We start from the raw sequence: 22,076 nt of genomic DNA, 5'->3' as shown, positions 1-22,076 counted from the left end.
TCAAAAATAATAATCTTTTTAAAATTCTAATCATAATTATAATTTTTTGTCAATGTGTTTTCGTTTATTGATTTTTTTGCGCATAGACAGTGTACAGTCACAGACGAGATGACACAAACGTAATGAAAGGAAAACAAACTAAATAAAATGATCAAACAAGCAACAACAACAAAACTAAACAGCAAAAAGAAAAAAAAAAGACATCATCAGTTCACAGAATAGTTTGCATGTACAAGGCAATACCCATTTTCAAGAGGTAAGAGGCTTTGTTAAACATTCCACATAGGAAATAAAAGACTGCCACACTACATCAAATCTCACAGTGAATCCCTGCAGTGTATGTCTTATCTTTTCTATTTTGAGAAAACGCAAGACCTCGCAAATCCACCTGCCAAAGATGGAGAGAGAGGCGGGGGTGGTCACTCTTCCAATTCAAAAGAATGAGACACCTTGCCAGAAGGGCTGAGTAGGCCATGCTGTTCAGCTGTCAGCATAAGATCCTTTAATGGTACACCAAAAATTACAAGTAAAGGGCACGATTCTTGAATGCTCTTAGGTTGGGACATGACCAAAATGTGTGATAAAAGCTGGCAAGAGCTTGCTTGCATGGGTCACAGGTAGGATGAACTCCAGGGAAAAGTTTTGAAAGTTTGACTTTTGACATACAAAGCTGGTGTACAATCTTAAATTAAACACACAAATAAAAGAGTATTATAGACCACTGGTTTTCTGATATGTTGGTTTACGAATCGTTTTTTCTGTTTTCATTTATCATTGATAGTGATGAGTCATCCATATCAAATATAGCTGTATAAAGCCTGGATATTATTCACTTAACTTCTGGTTTGGTTTCTAGGTATAGTCAGTCATTCTGGAGAAGGAGTGTTGATATTTGAACTAAACACCCAAATGAATTTACCCTTCCCATTGTGCTCCTTAAGAAGGTCTACATCCCCCAATTCAGTGTGGATTAATACATTTGATAAAATGGAAGCGAATCTGTACTGTGAGAAAAGACTTTCTATGTGAATTGCCCACGACCTCTCTCTCTCCAGTTCGCCTGCCCTCCCCCATCATTCAACAGGTGCTGGAGACACAGACAGCTAATCTGATCCTGTGCATGAGCATGAATGCCCCCTGCTGATTGACTGGAATAGTGTTTCTCACTGCAAGCCACTGTGTTAACATGACCATTTACAGAGCCAGTGCTGTGCATGAACACCAGATTTTTCAGTGCACACCCAGAATGAATAGCTAGTGGACCATAAGGAGATATTTGGAGAATTTAACAAAAAGTGTATTGGATTAGAATATCTGATTTAACCTTTAAATCAACAGGTGTTTGTGGTGGCAGGGAAGGAAACTGAGTAAAACTGACATCCTATAAAGTGTCTCATTTGTGAACAATGGAACAAATTATGTGCTAGTAGAGCAAGCTAATTTTCAATTTGATCAAATGACAAAATGTCTTCCTAGTCCAAGAACCTAATGTTTTTGAACCACTCATAAAAAGCATTGTCCATGAGGGAGACTGGTGGTTGGCCACATTTTGGGAATAAATAAACATAAAGACTAATCTGTAGTGTTTTCTAAATTGATACCAATTTTTTGAGTTGGGTTGTGCAGTCGTGCAGGGGGATTGATGAACACAAAAGAGCAGAAAGTTAAATACAAGTGCAAGAACTTGATTCAATTTGTAACCATGCATTTAAGGTAATAGGTATATCTAGGGATTCTGTAGTCTCCATTCATTGTGGGAATTTCTAGATTTTCAAAACAATGTATACATTAAAGGTGCTATGTGTAAGAATGGCCCCTCATCATGATACAAGTTGATGACCTGCTGGGCATTGCTGCCTGACCCACCTCCCCTGCTCCTAAGAACACCTCTGAGGGCCTAAGCGGGTCATCAGCTGGGAACCACCTGTCATGGATGTTTCGCTCCTTTAATCCCAGTACATCTTCTGGTGGCAGAGCAATGGCAGGGATCTCTCCCTGCCACCCCCTGCTGTTTGTCTCCTGTCTGCACGACTCTGCCACCTCTGCCAGTTTCCTCAGCACAAGATCATGTCGCCACCTGTATCGGCCTTGGGACAACGCTGTCTTGCAGCCCGACAGAATGTGCTGGAGGCTAGCATTGATCTTGTTGCACAGGGGACAGGTCTCTTTGGCACCGAACCATTGATGGAGGTTTCGGGGACAAGGTAGGGTGTTGTATGTGGATCTGATCAGGAAACTGAGCCTCGCTTGGGGGATCTTCCACAGGTCAGACCAAGACATGGGCCTGAATTTTCAATAAGAATAAATTGGATTTGACACAGTTTATCAGATATCAGACACATATTAGGGCATCGTCTTACTAGTTGGAGAGTTTAAATTAGGCTATTGCCTTGGCTTGAATTATCATTATTTGAACATTGTCACAGTGGTGGCATAATGTTCTCCTATATGTAGGACATGAACAGTTTAGGATCTTAAAAGGATTTTTCCTCCATCTGAAGCATCAGATGCAGTTTAGCCAGAAAGCGGACACCAAATTTAGACATCTAGAATATCTTTCAGAAGCAGCTTCACATCTTTACAGGCAGCTCGCTTCTTGGATACCTCTGGTGTGAAATCGGGGAAGAAATACAAATTTTCCTGTGTAGGATGGCAGCTTCTAACTCAAAATGCAAGGGATGTGATCTTTGACAACTCCATGATACACTTGGATTATGAGTGGTCTGGGCTTGATTCCTTGGGGATTTGGTGCCAGTGTGCGATGTCCACGGACTAAATGTGGAATGTCCTCAAGGTCCAGTATCTCCTTCAGCACAGTCACACAGAACTGTTGTGGGATACTCCCTTCTTTGCTTTCCTCAATTCCAACGAGGCAGAGGCCCTCCAAGTTCAAGCATTATTCCTTCAAACTATACACATCTGACTGTAGGCGTTCTTCATGGCCATGACTGATGAGCTCCATTCCCAAGCAGAATGGTCTAAGTCATCAATATGACTGGTATTTTGCAAGCTAGCAGACTGTAAAGAGCCAATGGTCGTGTGCAGCCCTTTGTGGGTAGGTGGGAGCAGATAGAATCTATCTTTATGCTCAATGTTTCAATTTTTGTCATAATCTTCTCCATAGAACTTGGGGAAAGTGCATCAACTTTGCAAGATGCCACTTTGCCAACAGTAGTCATAGTGCTAGCTTGGCCAAGTCTCTCAAGCATTTCAGGCTTTTTGGCTCATCATGATTAGCCTTTGTTAGATGATGGGTTACCATAGATAAACTTTCAGAATGCTATATGAGTACACAAATAAGTATAAGACATGCTAAAATAACTAAATATGAAAGTTCTCAGGATATTGTTAAAATGTATGTTAAAAGCTTTGCTCCGTCCCCACGAAGAATTAGATGAGGGATATGAGCCTGAGCTCAAAGTAAAATAGATTGGGAGGCTAAATTAATGATAGTGTGATTTGGGTTGTCCTGCAGCTGTTGGTGAAACAATAGATCAGTTCAGATCTGGTACATAATGAGCTAATAAACTACTGAGAGAGAGAAAGAGAGAGAGAAAGAGATGTCGTCAGGGAAAAGATGACAGAGATGGTCCAGGGATTGCTGAAATCAATCCATGATTTCTGTTATTTTTATTTAGCCATTTTGCGTCTTGTTGCCTGCACGATAGGTAGGTTATCATTTATGATATCCTCTTTATGTGAGGCTGTCTTTCTATAAGTTTCTTTGGGTGTTTGAACAAAAATAAACTGTTATTACCTGAATCTGTTGGAAGCTTTCATCTCATGCCTCATTTTGACATTTTTGCTTTTTTTGTTCTTCTGACTCTATTGTAAGCAAATCTTTTACATCCATTTCAATGTTGCATTCTTTATGTTACAGTGTGAGCTGGAGAGGACCGGACTACAAAGAGCTGTGGTTGCTCTTTTTTAAGAATTGCAGTTTCAGCTGGTAGCTGTCTCTCACCATTCTCCACATTTCTACCCACTCAGAAACGCTAGGGACACAAAAAAATAAATGAGTAAAATGATTGTATTGGAACTGACTGCGGGGAAGATTTTAAAACACGTCTGTCACAGCTGATGATTAGACAAACCTAAGTGCAGGCATAAAATGACGGTGTAGATTTATATATTCTGATATGACATGATGGATGAGGTAGTCTTTCCAAATGCCATGAGGCAGACACATTCATTTTTATGTTATTCCCAGACCTTCACACATTACACATCATCTCTCATCCAATCACACAAATGTTATTTTCATGCCTAAAGAAGGTATTGTTCAGTAAATCAAGCTTTCAATGTGGATATTTTGAGATGACAATATGGCCTCCATCACATGAAATGATGCATGCCAGAATGTGAGACTTCATCATCCTTCAGCCTTTCAAGAAGCCATCTGTTGATGCAGTTCAGGATGTTTAAGTCTGGCATGTTTGGGGCGCGCATGTTTCTATGGAAACCAACACACCAGATCACAAAGTTTGGGTGATATGAAAACTTCCCCCTCTCTGTCAGTCTCCCTTTTGAGTGACAGACAGTGTTTGTACTCTTTGAATCCCTTCTGTTGTGGGGTTGTTTGTGTCTGGCTGATGTGTATAAGTGTCTACAATTGGCTTGCTTACGCATAAGTCTGAGAGTCAGCACAGAGGTGGCTACACATCCTCCAGTGACTCTCTGCCAACCACAGACAACGTGCAGTTCCTGGAGAGATTTTTCATGTCAGATATGCGATCCCACCATCTAGTTTATTCTGTTTTTGACGCATTCAGAGAGAAGAAAGCACAAAGTTATCCACTAGTCCATTATTTATCAGTCAGCCTTAGGTAAGTTTCCTTGTGGTGCTGCTGCTGGAGTCCCCTCCACAGGACTGAATAATTCATGAGAAAACATCAGCCACTGTGTATACAACAGACACGAGTGTCGACATTAATGTGACCTGAAGGGACATTGGTATGCCTTTTGTTTCCCTTATCTCAACTTCTTCCAAATGACATCTCAGCCGCCAAAACACAGTTATTCGCCATCATCCAACTCGTCTTGTTTACTATAAACCCTCTTGCACAACCTCTCATCAAAGGCAGAATTTCTGCAGAGACGAGTGAGGAATCAAAGCTAGGATACTTGTTATCAAAGCCATTGAGTTCCCTGTTGACCTTAGACAAGATTTAAATGCTCCCTGCCTCCACAGCTTGTGGGGTGGTGCAGGAAATATAAATGGCTCTCCCTTCTATCTGATTCCCTGCCAGAAGCAATCGCTCTGAAGAGTTGGGCCAGGCGGGCATCTGGCCCAGAGCTGCTCCACACACACAAACACCTTTTTTTTCTTCTTTTTTTTTCAAGCAACACACACATTTCCAGGTTTTTGACCAATGTACCTTTTTGACCACAGATGACTTGGAGTGCTTTTAGCTCATATGTTTCTTTGAAAATCTACTCTGTTATCGGCGTGAAATTCAGCTTGATATGATGCACCTTGAGTGTTTAAAATTGTAATTAAGTTATTTCAGTGTTTAAGACTTTTTGGTAAAACTAACTCATATTTTTGAACAAACAAAACACAATAACGTACATAAGGGTTAGGGTTAAAGAGTTTATTTAATCTTTATTTTCTCACTCTGGGACTTTTATTGTATGTTGTAGCTACAGATTGTCACCAAGATCATAAAACAATACATTTACACCAATAATATACTAATTCAACACATAACACACCACAACACCCAGACCCAGAAACAATTTATCTCATGATATGAAATATAAAGCTTGTTCCCTCTGATGATAATTGTGCCAGCCAGACAGCATTCGTGGTTTGGTGGCACACAGTCTTGTAATCTGGTCATGTAATCTGGAGTAATGATATTAAACTGAGAGGCGATCTGGCTCTAATCCCACCATGTAAATCAGGCTCAGGAAGTGCAGGGTGTTATAGACCACCAGTACTGCGTACTGACGCTCAGGATTAGCCCTTTACCCGGCATTACACCTGCCTCATGGGTCTAGACACAGTGATTCACCATTCAGCTCTCCTGTGAAGAGTACGCCACCAGGTGATCATGATACAAACACACCAGATCAGATTAGGACAAATGGCTAAAATCCATCAGATTAGACCACACTTGATTGTGTTGTTTCTCTGATTATTTAATGTATTTCCCTGGTCAGGATTCCCTTATGGAGTCATTCAAAATTTCTTAATGACTTTTAAAGTGGCTATAATCATTTAAAAAAAATCATAACAACGTATCAAAATAACAGTGTGTAATGTCCGAAGTTCGTTCTTGACCCAACATAGAATTAATAAACCCTGCCTCCCTTTGGCTTTACAGAACTTTATAGCAAACTCGTTTAGTTTGTCTGGCCTGCAACTTTACTATTTTGGTTCACTCTCACCACTATCATGTCATTTTCAGCCACTGGAGGCAGCTGCTTTCAGAGAAAAAAAACTTAAAATCTGGACACTACCTGCTCAGCACCAAGCAGACAAAATTTGCGAGAGGCTGGCATTAACAGCCAAAGAGACAGACTTCCTACAGGAGTTGGTAGAGAGCAAAAACAAAGCTAAATAAAGGGGAATATTGGACTTACATTCGTGTGATGGACAGAAACAGGACTACAAACAAACAAACAAACAAACAAACAAACATCGTAATTAGATATTTAGAAGTTTTATGGTAATGAGAGTAGTGGAACAAGACAGAGTACTGTAAGGTAGGCGGCTGCTGTAGCAAGCTGCATTAAGTTTACAATTACAATTGATCCTTGAAAATTCTTTCAACTTTTAACTCTGATTTGTGTTGAAAATGTGCGGCTTGATGGCTGTTTTTCTCTTGATTCAAGTAAATGAGACCTCAGGGCACAATAACAGACTGAATGACTGGTTCAAATGTAGCTGGCCTTCCTACCACTAATCCAAGACAAGAAAATCTTACCTTTATCCACCAAACTGTATTCTCTCTGCAGCTCTTTTCTGATTGAGTTATTTTGGTGCAGAATGAATGTAGTACTACAGCAGGTAAAGTCTATATAATCTTCTTTCACCCCCTTCACTGAAGTAACCTACAGTTACACCTTGAAGTATAATACAGATTTAAATCCTTAAAACTGTGGAGACTCCTCTCATATTTAGCTCATTTAGATTTGTTTATTTAGTGATATGGATGCATTATACTGTAGTATATCGTGCCGAGAGCAATAAAAGGAAATATTAACTGAAGAAGCAAGGGCAACGTGTAAAATGCAGGAAATAGGATCAGAAATGTCAAACACAAACACTCATAATGAAAACCCAATTTCAGTATGTTATTATAAGCCTATTATTAAAGCGGAAGCAGTTGGATTTGACTGTCCCTCGTGTGGCTTCGTGTGTAATGAATCATGTTCTTAATATGCTGTTCTGTTATTTTTTGGCCTTGTTACTATTCATGAGTATGATTACGATTACTCTCCTTGACTCCTACTCTGAATCCTCTTACGTTCTCCAAGTTCTACATTTGTTGTTGAATTTGTTCATGTACTGTGCACTCTGCTCCGCCTGGATGCTCCACTTATTGCAGTTTGACTGCTTCAGTGAGAACGTGTTTTCAGCCGAAAGCCTATCAGCATGCATAATCATGCATCTTCTAATACCGCTGTTGCCAGATTACTGAATCTTGAACATTTTTTACAACTCCCTGGAGAGCTATTCTGCTCTGTCATGAAGCTTTGTGATTTTTTTGGGGGGAGCAGATGGTATTTTAATGAACTCCACTGTATTAATGTGATACTTGTCCTCTTGCAATCCAGACATAAACTGCCAGGCAGGTGCTTTTGAAATGCTATAATTGTTATTCTTTGGATGCAAGGTGGGCCTCTAAACATTGTAACTTACCCAGGTAGTCAAGAATGAGGTCTAAATTTGATAATTTAAAGATGAATGAAAATGTCACAAATAACGTAAGGATCAATATTGCAAGATAAATGTCCTTGTCTGTGTGCTAGTGAAAAATGACTTATGGATATAATTCCTTAATTTTGGATCATTTTGGATTGTGATGTTATTTTTCCCCATCAAAAGTTCAATCTTTGGTGTTTAATTCAGTCTTGTATCCTTTTTCAGTATACTAGTTTGCATCCTTTTTCAGTCCTCTAATTTGTTCATAACTTGAAACAAGTTCAATTCTGCTTGTTTACCATGCAAGATAGCATGCTAAAGCCATGTTTGATTTGGAGGCTAAATGTTTGGAAAATGATCCCCCAGTGGACCAGTTCCCTCTACCCCACTGCTCTCTTTGGTTTTCTTAAAGTCCTGGAATGATAATAGGGAAATAAGTTCATGTGAGAAGACTTATAAGTTTCAGTTGGAAATGGATGATTTACTGTAGCATGAGATTGGCTTTTGTTTAATTTGTCATGGAGTGTCATGTATTTACAATATATTCCAGATGTAGGTTGTATAAATAGATGCAGCCCCTTCTCCATAAACATGTTTATATAGTTGAATGAACAACGAGCAAAGTTTAATGTTTTGTCACCATAATGAGGAAATGTTTTTATTGAATGTATCTGCAAAATGAATTTTTGACAATTTTCATTTGTTTTCTCTACAATGTACAGTATGCTTGTGGCAACTTCAACATGTTTATTGGTTTTAGGTTATGTTTAGGCACTCAAAGCACTTTGTTAAGGTTGGTCCTGGTAAAATGCTGGAAAAAGTTGACACTGACTAATTGAACACATTCATTTTTCAATATTTAACTAAAAACATTTCCTAACATTAACCAGACCATTATATTTTGCTAACATAACCTCAAAGTGTTTTAATAGCCTAACTGCACAATGAACTCAAGACGTTCACTCCCGTCTCCAGTGATATTTGTACACAAGAATGTAACACTTTGAGTATTGCCTGTTTAGAACAGGCCAATTACTGATTATTTATCGAGAACAGCGTATGTATGTATCAACTGAGAAATGTATCATTTACAAAAATAAGGAATTAATCAAATACATGGTTTTAATCCAGACAGAAACTTCACCAATGAGACTAAACTGAGGTTGAACTGTAGAAACATCCACATACATTTATATCAGTGGGTTGCAGGGGGGTTTCATGTTTCCACACATTGACAGGCAGAAGAAGACGCAAAGGCAATGCTGTTTACAAGGTATTTTTTGTATATTTAATAAGAGTTTACATGTGTCAGCAGGGTCAGGGTGGAGGAATTTTTATATATGTATCCAGTTTGATGCAGTTGCTGACAAGGAGTGTACCAGCTGTGTATTTAATTGTAAGAGCTCTCGACTGTATTCCCCAGTGTATGTACCTCATCTGTGGTTTATGTTTAGTCATGTGATGCCTCTTCAGGGACCAGCAGAGTGACCATTAAGCTTTCAAAGGCTTGTGTAATGAAAGGTGTTTTTTAGGTTAATTTAGGAATTGCAGTCTGTCCTCTTCCAAAATGATTATCCTTGGTAAACAAACTGCCTCTGATTGTGGCTTTAAGCTATGGTGATAAACAAATACTTTTTTTGACCTCCTCCTTCCTGCTTCACTCCATCGTTACTTTAGCAGACACATACAAACAGCAAGACAACAGGCATATTTATTCAAATTCATGCGAACATACAAAGCACTCTAACAGTCTTGTGAGGTACACTAGCAAATTACGATTAAACACTCAAAGGGGACATATTATGCACAATTCCAGGTCTATACTTTGAATTGGGGCGCTACTTAAATATTTTTAGGATTTGCACTTCATAATGACCTTAATGCAGCCTCTCAGTTCACCGTTTGTCTGAAACAGACTGTTTTAGCCCCTGTCTCTTTAAGGAACCCCCTCCTGATGAGCCCACTCTGTTCTGATGGGCCAACTCTCAGAAGCTGTCCATTGGCAAACATCTGTCACCAAACCATGTAACAAACTATAATAGTAGGATTTCACTACTTTTTCTAATTTCTAATTCTAATTTCTAATTTTTTTTACTTAAAATGTCCTAGTCTCAAATAAATCCCTACATGTTTTACATATAATATAAAAGTGGAAAATCTTAACAACATACAGTACCTCATGTTTTGGAACTTTGACCATGTTTAACATAGCTGTCCAACATCACAACAGTATATAAATAACAGAAAAGCAGAAAAAGCACGATAGGTCCCCTTTAAATCGTCAAGGACATTAAATGCACAGGGACATGCCTGCAAGGAAACTGCTTGGGTAAATACTCTGGAGTATTTTCATTTTTTTCAGCATGACTGTAAAATGATACTATGATAATTAGTTTGCCCACATGCAACATTTCTAGAAAGAGAAAGGAACATTACATTATTTTGCTTTCCATGGATCTTAGTATTAATACCCAGTTATAATCCCTTACAAGAGCTCAACTCCCTGAGCCAGACAACTTTTGGATTCAGACAAACTAATTTAGCATGCAGATTAATGCAATTCCCAGCTCCTGCAGGAGCCAGCTTATTAAACACATTTAAATCACATACATTTACAATAAGAATAAGTTGGAGCTATTAAATAAAAACATAATACAAAAGTAGTTGATCAGCACAGTTTGTCTCTCCAAACACATTTGCATAACCACTTTGCCATTTGCACTAAAGCATAATGTAAAGTACCTTCTAGCTGCAGTTGTAGTCTGAAGCAGGTTTTCAGTAAGAACCTTGTTTCCTTCAGTTATACTCGTGGATGAGTCAGCCACATTGCTCTAATTAAAAAAATCAAAGTCCTGCTCTCAGGTTGGCACTTCTTCTCCACTGTTGTGGCTTGTGTTTAATTGCCTTTGCATTTTAATGTTTGAGCTATCTCTGTGTGTGCGTATGTATGTGTGTGCATATGTATGTGTGTGTGTGTGTGTGTGTGTGTGTGTGTGTGTGTGTGTGTGTGTGTGTGTGTGTGTGTGTGTGTGTGTGTGTGTGTGTGTGTGTGTGTGTGAGAGTGAGAGTGAGAGTGAGAGTGATGCATGTATGTGCATGAATAGGCTTTCCATGCAGAACAGTATGCTAAGCCAGGAATACTGAGAGACTTTCTGCCGGGTTAGGTCATCAGTGTTCCTTTTACTGACTCTCTACTGCACGCTTGAATGTCTTTCAATTTAGTCCCTCTGATAACTCGGCTCTCTCGCAGAGATAAATGTTGAAATATAATAAATGACTTTGCAACTTCACATGTTTTTGCTCCAACCTCCTCTCGCTCACACTGTCTCCGTGCCCCTCCATTTGTCTGCCTTATTTATTTTTCTCTCCGCTTCCCTTGTTGCTCATTTTTCAACATGTTCCAACAAGTTTCATATCTTGTAGTAGTAGCCTTAGCAAATAAAGATAGTAATTCCCAGTATATGGCAACCTGTGCTTCATGGGTATATTTTAGACTTCTCCTGGTACCACTGTTATTGTTGTAAAATTCAGTTCAGTATATTATCACTTTTAAAAGTATTCTTATTCTTATTGTTTTTTCCTACAGATATTTAGACATTACAGCGAGACACACAGTCATTGGACAACAGTACATTTCTTAAGCTTGCAGTATGCATTTTTCATAAGAAGTGGACCAAGAATGTCATTTAGACGTGAAGAAACTGGAGAAAGCATAGAACATATTGGCATGCATACAAAGTAGCTGCATGAGGACAGCGATAAAGCGGTGATGGAGTGATCATTGTCTCTAGTGTTGCTATTCATCGGAACTCTCCTCCAGAGTGGGAACACATGATAGTGAGATGAGTCTTCTAATCAATAGGCTCTGCAGATGTGCCTTTACACACACCGACAAGGGGATAAGCTCCTTATCAATAAACTGTGCGAAAACAGCTCTGCATCAGATATGGACTAATCTGTCCTCAGTACTGCACAGCACTGTTTTTTCCCTAAATGCGTCTCTCAGTTATTTGCCTACTTTGCTATCATAAACCTGGCTGTTGTCTTCTCCAGTCTCAGCCACAATGCAGTGTTTTCACTGCACACTGCAGTGTAGTTGGCTTGCATGGCATCTGTTACTGTATGCTGTTCACTAGCTTTGGTTACTTAAAGGAATAGTTCATTATTAAGTAAATATTAGGGCTACAACTAACAATTATTTTGATAGTCGACTAGTCATTGATTATCGAAGCGATTCGGATAATGAATTACTACAGCACCACAGTGTTAAATCAGGGTTTTCCCTGGAGCTTTTTGAGACAAAGGTGGCAAAGGTTGGGGAACGTGTGGTGTGCAGCGTACAGTTTGAGTGTACAGTCTTGTTTCTAGCAGTGGAGAGCAGCCTCTCTGCCTCACCATTAGCTCCATGAAAGTCATTACTGTCCACCCCTAGTAAATATGCTTATTTGCTTTCTGGCAGAGAATTATATGAGAAGAGTCATAACACTTATATATCTGTATGAAAAATATGACGCTACAGCCAGCTAGTATTTTTACCTTAGCACAAAGACTAGAAACAGGGGTAAACAGCAAGCCTGGTTCTAAAGGTCTAAAGGTAACAAAATCCACTTGCCAACACATCTAAAGCTCACAAATTAACACATTGTATCTCATTTGTTTAATCTGTACAGAACCCAAAGTGTAACAACAACAATTAGCTACTTCTATACCGGACTATTCATTACATTTATTACAGAGCAGTTACCAGGCACCTATTAACCTACCAGAGATAGTCCGGCATGTAGCCGGAGATGCACACTTTGATTTTTCACTCATATTCAGTGTAAATTAGTGAGCTTTAGAGGTACTCGTGGGTAGATTTTGTTATTTTTGGACAGAGCAAGCATAGTTGTTTACCCCAATTTCCATTCTTTATATTGAACAATATGGCTGGTGAGCTTCTATCTTTTTCTCATTGTCAGCAAATCTCATTTGCAGAGCAATACCAACAATGACCTCACCTACTTACAAGTATTGCATCTCCATCAACCACCTGAATATATATCATTCACCTGTTCTGTGGCCCTCCATTGTTGTCTTAAAACGCCTACTAATAAGCATAATAAGACTTATAACAACAATCACGATTTCAGTCTCTGGAGAATAGCTCTGTGTAAGGCAGATGCCACTGTGCATGTGTGTGAATGTGGTTCTGTTAACAGAGCTTCACAAGCTTGTTGTGTTACATATCACAACCTCTCAATTTTGTGCTGAAGTCTTCAGTTTCAGCTACTTCAGTAGAACTCAATACTTCATTACAAAGGAATAAGATATTTCAGCCTTTGGATACACACACAATACTTGAAAATAGCACTTGAGATTTGTTGACATAAAGAAAAATATGAAATTGACAGCCATATCCTTTAAGCTAAGTTAATCGATTGCTCACTGTAGGCTTGCATTTAACAAAAATATATAAAAATGGTATCAGTCCTCTCATCTAACTCTCCACGAGATAGCAAATACAGGTGAGCATACTTCCCAAAATGTCAAACTATTACTTTCAGTGAGTTTCCTTTATTTCATTAACGTGAGATCAAGTCTGTGGCTTTAACAATATTCACAGTAAAAGCCGGGTAGCAGCACTGCCCCTTCATCTCTCTATCCAAGGCTGGCCCTCTGGAGGTGTACTCTAACGTGCTCTCAGCAGCCTGCCATGATTAGCCAATAAATAACTAAACGTACGTCATAAATCAACAGGGAGAACTTTGTCAGGGTGATTTCCACTGCAGTTGCTGTCTGAAAATCACTCTGCTGCTGAGGAAAGAAAAGAAAGAGAGATGGATGTAGGAAGGGATGCTTTGAAGGAGTTTGTCTGCGTGTTGTAGAAAATGTTTTATGTTGAGAGATATCCTCTCATAGCATTACCCAGAGACAGCTCCTTTGCACAATTGAACAGCTGGTCAATTGTTATAACCTGTGTTTTTTTTCTTTCTTGGATTAAGACTGTGATAAAGCTGCCTCCAGCTACTCCCAATGATTCCATCTCACTTGGATTCATTTAAATGACACTTTAATTATGTTGATGATTATAACACTGTCAGCTATCTTTCCCATCTCCCCCGCGAGCTAAAGGCTCATTTCTTGGTCTCTCAACATCACTGTGTAATTGAACCTCCTGCAGAAGAGAGAGGAGAACAATGACAGGGGTGGGGAGCTCAATTAGACAGCGGCATAGTAGCTAAGCTTGTAACGCTACATGCAGAACATGCACCTTTTGTACTAACGCTGTGATCTTGCCATGATCTGCATGTTATTAGAGACAACTGCGATGTTCCTCTCTGCACGTCTACGTGTTTCAGTCTGAGGGCAAAAGTATGGCGGGTGGGGATGTGCAGACATAATGGACTGAGGCCTAGTAGTGGATTCTAGTGACCACTGGGAGAGGAAGCGATGACAAGAAGCAGCCAACAAGGGCAGAAGTGAGATCGAGGGGAAATGAGGCAAGAAGTAAAATGGGTCTCAGAGGAGGGGAGGAATGTAATTTTTTTTCGCAGTTTGATTCTACCTCAACATCTATTTCACATCCTGTAGCCTTAAAAGGTCATGAAAGCACACCCCCTCCTTCACCCCTGCATCCCTCTCTCCTTTCGAATGCTCCAGACAGACCTTTATCTTGATACTCATCAAGGCCTCTGGCACCGCATTTCATCTGCGACTCTGTCGACTGTTATCTCCAAGTGGAGAGGCTGTCGAACTGTTTATTATAACCAGAATATCAGAGATGGTAGAAGGACATGGCTGCAAGGCGTTGGAGTGGAACTTGGTGAGGACTTTGGGTGACAGATGTGCTGAAATTGACATCAGATAATAGGTGCTTCTCTCCAGGTCTGATCGTAGCCTCCAAACGCTAGCTTCAGGGATCCAAGTTTTCTCTCTGTCCAATTTTAAGTCACAGATGAGGACTATTCAGCAACCTGTTGATAGTAAACTGCTGAAGCTCTGAATGAGTATTTGATGATAAAAGATCACAGTGCTCATGATGACATCAGAAGCTGACTGGATAGTAGACAAATAGCTTGGTTTGAAGGGCTGCTATGGTGGGAAACAAGAAAAATGAGCTTTGGGATCGATCGGGGTCAAATCAAATATGATAGGAAGCTTTAGCATGAGCCCACCCCTGACATAACTTCTGTAGTCTGGGTTTGCATTTCAGCCGGATGACGAGCAAACCAGGACAAAGTGAGCTGCTGCTTGTTGTTTAGCAGCAAGAAGTCTTCACAGCCTTCCAGAGGATTGATATTTACGTCAGGAATGGCTGAAATTCATTTTTGGAGACAGTCTTTCCTCTGCTATCGGCAAGTGATTGTGTGTGTGTTCAGCAGAGACTCAGTACGCTGCAGAATTTGCAACTTTTTCAATCTTTTGATGGTTTAAAACATTGTTACTTAGCTAAAGGAAGATAATGTAGTAATATAATGTATTTGGCATCCTTGACTGCAGCAAGAATGAATATAATACAAAGAACAAAGCTTTTATAAGTAACAAACACTACACTGTAAAAACAAAAACTCGAAATTGCTGGCCTTACTATGATTTTTAAATAAACTGAACACAAATATTTAGTGGCATTGTAAACTATATCATATTATTTGCCTCAACTACCTGTATTAAGTTTCTTGTGTAAAGTTGGCCTCAATAGAAAATATGTTGGCAAAAGCCTGAATACTCTTTATGGCGGCTGTGGCTCAAGTGGTAGAGCGGTTGTTCAACAATCGGAAGATTGGAAGTTTGATTCCCAGCTCCTAAAGTCCACATGTTGATGTGTCTTTGGGCAAAATACTTAACCCCAAATTGCTCCTGATGGCTGTGCCAACGGTGAATGAATGTGTGTAAATGTTCGTCTCCATCTTATGAGCAGGTTGGCACCCTGCATAGTAACCCCTATCATCAGTGTATGAATGTGACATGTAGTGTACAAGAGCTTTGAGCGGTCACAATTTTTTTTGAAAAGTGTTATAGAAGTACAGTCCATTTATATTTACCATTTACAAAAGACAATTAGTTGTCATGGCTTTTATTGTTTGGAATTCTTTTTTTTTTTAAACATATGAAAGATAAATTATCTGAACAAAACATAATTAGTTGGCACAACTATAGGTGATTTTCTCCAGAACTTAGGAGATTGAGTTGGCCTTAAAAATTCAAACATTTAGTACAGTCAGTTGTCCTGAGAGTTTTAGTTTACAGTGTAGAGACTCACCAAACTGTCCAAGAAGTTGATCCGGTAAAATCTAATTAGAATACTCAATGCATAGCTTCCTTTGCCTCGTTTACCAACTTCATTTTGCACCCAGCCCCTCAATTATCATTAATGATTTATTTCAGTAACTGCATCTATGTCTTTTAATGTCATGTTTTTTGTTGGCGTTTTGCTTTTTATGCCTGTCCTTAATTGTCTTTTGTGTTGTATTTTATTCCATGTGGTCAAACCAAAGATGATTTCCACATCGTCAGATTTTTAACATCGTGGCCAGTAAAGTTCCCAGCTAACTAGAAAGTCAGTGAAGGGACAGAGAGGGAGGAGGAGAGAGAGAGTTGAGTTTCCGCTCCCTGCCATTCACTGTTTACTCCATCAATGCCCCTCTGTCCCTATGTGTCACCACTTGGGGCAAAAGGCCTTGTCTCAGACTGTCACAGACATAAATATCCATTTTTTCCTCCTCCAACTGTGACATTTGCATTTGTTAAATCTGTATTCTGTGTGTGCAAAACCAAAGCTGTATCGAGCAGAAACTCAGCTTTCAGAGTTCCTATCTTTCTTTCTTTATTCTTTTCAGTCACTGTTCAGTAATGCATGCTTGTAATGATGGTTTGATGATCAGATTCAAAATTAACTCACTTTACACCATGCACAAGTGGTATTTAGCTACACCTATTCTTTCCTTGCAAGAGTCAACCACCTTGTTAGCACATTTATCAATGCTACCTTTCTGCACTGGAAAACTGGTGTTAAATTTGATCCAACTAACAAAAGCAAATTTTGTCTCAAGTGTCTTGTTTGTCACAAGTGGTGGAAAAAAAAGCAAAAGGTAGCCGTGCAGAAAAGACTTGTTTGAATTTGTAACTTTGATAAGGACACTCACTCAGACTCTCCCTCATTATCCTTTTCATGCAACACTTTTCTGTTTCTCTTTGATTTTGCTTCACACAAACACATACTAAACTGACAATGAATGGGCGAAAGTTAAATCCAAATGTCAATTAACCTGCCTCAAAAATAAAGAATCAGAACTCGTGTACTCTTTGATGTTTGTAGACAGTGTACTCTGTAAAGAAACAACCTTTATTTCCAGGATAAAATATCCTGAAACCTGCTGTTTTCTTTCTGTTTACAGTATACTGAACACAGAAATTCAGAAATTCATAGCTGCTGTCTATGAAGGTTTAGACTGGAATATACTATATAAACAACCTTAATGTTTGCAGCCTGCTGTACAAAGAGCCTCTAGAGATGAGTCTTGTTTGTTGAAGGGGCCTCATTCCTGGAGGAGAAATGTTTGTCATTCGCTGTGCAAATTAAGGAAAGAGGCCTATAATTACTTGACCATGGAATAAACCTCAAATATTTCAGTTTCAGATCTGCTCTAATCATAAATGATGATGTTTAATTTTTAAAATCTATTAAAATGAATCAAATTAAAGTATTTACTTTACATGAGAAAATACCATTTAATTGTATCTATTTAATCTACTCTGATACAGTATACTACATGCAAAATCTTCTATCATGGTGTATCAAGTTTTACATTGTGCTTTTGAAAAATGTGATACAGTACATTGTTTTAAAAGTCAAAACAAGATGACAGTGTCTGTTGTGGCTAATTCTGTAACTATAAAACCTACAAAAATGTTAATCTAATGGTGCCATAGTGCAATCCTGCCCACATATTTGCAACATTGCTAGCAATGACCTAATGCAAAAAGAGATATGTAAAGTTGCCATAATCCATATTTTTATTTAAACATTTAATCAAATGACAATGTGTGTTGTAAACGAGGTCTCTCGCTGTTATGTCTCGTCAAATTTGTTAATGTCTTGTCTTGTGTCATGTGTTGGTCCTTTACGTTTTCATTTAGTCAAGTCACTCAGGTCCTGTCCTGTCATGCACTTCCTGTTTTATTTTGTACTCACCTTTTCCCTCTTGTTTCAGATCCTGACTTCCTCCCTTTGTGTGCCTTCCCTCCGCTGTGATTGTCAACCCCGCCCCTGATTGGTTCCACCTGTGTCCCCTTACCTCATGTTCAAATAGTCCTTGTCTCCCTTGTCTTGTGTCAGTTCGTTTTGTCCTGTCAGCGTCACCGTCATGCAGCCGGAGAAGCCTTGTTTCATTCTTTCCTCCAAGTGAGCGTTTTTTGTTCCCCTTTATCATCCTCCTTGAGAGCGTTTTTTGTTTAATAAATTCCCTTTGAGTTAAGCGTTTGAGTCCTCCTTCCTGTCTGAGGTCGTTACACTCGCCACAGAAAATGATCACTTGACTGCCGTTCTCTTCAGTTTTACTGAGCTTTTTAGTGACTTTCAACTCAAAGTTTTGGTTTTCCAGCCTACAACTTTATTGTTTCTCTTTTGTGTCATTTTCAGCCATAGCAGGCAGTTGTTTTCAGCAAATTAAGGTTTAAAAACAAACTGTTCACTACCTGCCCAGCACTAAATTGAGGTTATATTACGTTAGGAACTAGCAGGTGATCATAGTGGAACATTGAGCACTTAAAGAGGACATATTAGATGTACATTTATCTGTTGGGACACAGCTCAAAATTAATGTCTCGTGTTATCTTGTAACATTATGCTACATCATTGGACATTAAATGAAAAAAATGAAGCTGTGGAATCAGTATGAAAATGACATACAAATTGAAAATGCAATGGCACCATTTTCTGGCTCCTTGAAGCCATTGTTTTTCTTTCTCTTAGAGTAAAGTCATGATTTTGTAGCATCATTAGCACACTGCCAAGTCCAAAGTATTTCTGTAACTCACAAATCTCAGCTTTAGTCCTAAGAGACAGCCTTGAGATGAGATCTTCCTGCAGACCCCATGTGCACACTTGGTTGCACCACGTCTTGGATTTTACTGTAAAACCAGTCTACTCTCTTCTTGAAATGCAAAGAATCTCCTCTCCACGCTTTGTGCCACAAAGCAGCTATGTGGGAAGAGTCCTTGACCGACACATTTCTGAGGTCCCAGAGTCAAGTGTCTCCTCACACCCTGATGGATTTTCCTGTTCACACATCATCACCCAGTTGGAAATGACTCCATGAAACATGGTTGCTGATCTCTTATCGGCTCAGTGGTGCATACAACCCAGGATGGAGTAGTAAACATGTCATTTGGGTGACATAACACACCTTTTGAAAAACATTTTCCTTATAATCTTCAATTTTACACCTCACACACCCTGACAGGCATTACATATTCCTTTTTCTCATGGTATATGATGGACATTAGTAAGTCTAGTAGAGTTGAGGAGAGTGGATATTTTCCCGAGGCCCCTGATAAGACCTGTATAAATAGTCAAGCAGGGCGTTATATCACTTTGCTATTGGGAAAAAAATGGAAAACATTCCAGTGTGGAGGATTAGTCGATATTCAATTAACTCAGGCAGACAGTCATGGTGACTGTTTATCAATACTTGTTTTTAACTGCACAACCTCGGCACACTTAATTAAACTTCCCATTAATAACATCAAACAAGTAAGCAAACTAACAACACAAACACTCGGCCAAGTTTAAAAAGAGAGCCACAAAAGCAGTGGTGGGTGAACTGGTTATTCAAGAGAGTTAACCAAGTCCCTACGCTGGTCTATGGTCTCTGCCATGGCCATACATGCTTTCATTCCAATTGTAGAGACAATGGAGGACTTTGTGTTTGGGACATGCCACAATTATGTATCCTCAAACTATTTGTGTGGTTATTGATGTGTATCTAGGACACGTCCCGACCCCTCGACCCTTAAAATCATTGATTTCCTTGCATTCCACAGTTAAGCGTATGAATGCGCTGCCTCATATAGTTCAAAGCAGACTGCAGTTGTAGTCTATTAAGGAAGCCTCATCTGTCATGCTGAAGAAAACCAGTTGATTTGGAATAACAGGATTCTTCTGTGCAAAACAAAAACTGAAGACGACCCTCGTCTCTGTTGTGTGGTACAGGCGATGCTACATTTGTGCTTTGCTAATCATCTACAACTCAGGGCCAGTGCACTAATCAGGGACAGTGATGTGACCGTCTAGACAGTGATAATGATCTGCTAACATGTGATGTGATCAAACATGTTAGTGGTGGTGTACATCTTCCCTAACAACTGTAATAATTGTCCTGTTTGTACAGTATGTCATTGGTAGCAGCAGAAACAGGAGGAGCAGGAGAAAATAACAGTGATATGCGTTTGTCTCCCTCTGCCATTGTGTGAATACCAATGAGCATTGAGCCGTTATCACCCGAGCTTCGGATGACAGCGTCTAAGTGATGTATCACTCATCTGCCTCAGTTTCTTGCCAGAGTCAGGATGTGTTTTCTTACTTGGGAAATGAAATGCCAAATGCAGATTCAAAGTTGTGATGGCTCAGCAATATCTGAGTTCGTTTTGAGCTAAGATGAACAGTCTAACCCGGTCTCTAAGATTTTGTGTGTGTGATAGAATTTTACAGCTGTACAGATAGGAATTGATGGTGGTGGTGTTTGTTTTGTCAAGCCCACGGATGAGCTGAAATATAATCCTTCTAACTGTTTTTGATCAAAGAAATAAAGCTCCACTATGTTCGTGGTACAGCTCGATTGTAATTCTGCCGGCCTCTCCTCTTTGTGTTTAGCCCATTAAAGGGCTATGCCTCTGTCCTCTGCTAAGTTTGCTCTCAGAGTTGAAATGTTTTCCCCTTGGGCGCCTTGAGCCAGCCCCCTTCCCCTTCAACCGATGTGGGGGTGAGCTTTCCCAGGACAAAGAGATGAATATATAATGGAATGAAAACAGAGGGGGTGGGAGAGACAAAAAGACAGCGGGTGTTTGAGTGAGAGGGAGGAAGGGAGAGTGGGAGCTGGAGTGAAAAGATATAGAGGGCTTGACAAGTGCTTGTCAAAGGGTGCAATACTGCTTCCAAGTTCTGAGCGTGGAGAAACGGAGAGAGGAAGAAATAGAGAGAAACAATCTGTACTTTTCCCCTATTACAGACCCGATTGCTAACTCATTACAGACTCCATAGAGAGTGGGACACACAACACACTCTCGTTAAAGAGTTTCTGGAGAGCAGTTCAGTCCAACTGCATCCCCCCTCTTTCCCCTGGTCCTCCAGCACATGGTACAGTCCATTTAAAAGGCTGCATGTCATCTCAGTGTGTGCTGGGTCCTCTCTGAGAGCAGCTGCTCACAGCACATTCTCCTCGGCGGGAGCACTCACTTTCCCCTCTGCCTGCTGGGCTGCATCTCTTTTTCTCCTCTTCTCTTTTTTCACTCTCTGCCCTCTTTACGTTCTCTCTTCCTCTGTTTCTCCCGCGCTCACTCTCTCTTTCTCCTTTGCCCCCCACCCCCTCAGCACCCACCCCCCTCACTTGCTCTCTCTGACTGTGTAGTGCTTGGCCACACGGACGCTATTCTTTATGCAGTAACAGGTAGACATCATCTCTGTGCTGCTCAGTGGAGAGGAGAAGAGGGACCAGCGTTTTTTTTTAATTGTTTTTTTTATGTTCAAAGTAAACTGTGAGAGAAAAAGCACAGGTGGAGGAGAAGAAGAAGAAGGAGAGGGGGCTAAGAGGAGGAGAGGAGGAGGAAAGGGTCTCAGCTTCACCCCTACCTCAATGCACCACTTGACACCATGCTGCTCTGTGTGGATTTGGTCCTCAGGGGAAAATCCTTAAAATGATGGAAGACAACAAACAGCTGGCACAGAGGATTGATGGGGCCATCCAGTCTGCCAGTCAGGAAGTAACCAACCTCCGCTCCGAGCTCTCTGCCACCAGCCGCAGACTGGCAGAGCTGGGCGCCAGCAGCCCCCCTGCCTTGGAGAACCACCACCAGCACAACCACCATGATGACAGCCTCCACTACCGGGGTGAGTGTCACAGCATGTGAATGTACATGTGTGTGTGTGTGTGTGTGTGTGTGTTTGTGCCTTGCCTCTCTATATGTGAGGGTGAGAACATGAACATGTGTGACTGTTTTGAAAAGA

General features: G+C 40.0%; 1 protein-coding gene across 1 annotated transcript in view; it reads left to right on the top strand.

The window, feature by feature from the left end:
• Positions 1-22,076, top strand: part of kaznb (kazrin, periplakin interacting protein b) — an 87,922-nt gene that overhangs the window by 5,427 nt on the left and 60,419 nt on the right. Inside the window, 1 exon segment of the mRNA XM_062416062.1 lies at positions 21,752-21,889. Coding sequence (XP_062272046.1) covers positions 21,752-21,889 — 138 coding nt within the window.

The sequence above is a fragment of the Scomber scombrus genome, chromosome 3, assembly GCF_963691925.1.
Source record: "Scomber scombrus chromosome 3, fScoSco1.1, whole genome shotgun sequence".
NCBI lineage: Eukaryota > Metazoa > Chordata > Actinopteri > Scombriformes > Scombridae > Scomber > Scomber scombrus.
The sequence above is the reverse complement of the archived record's forward strand: the minus strand, read 5'-3'. Positions and strand labels throughout refer to the sequence as shown.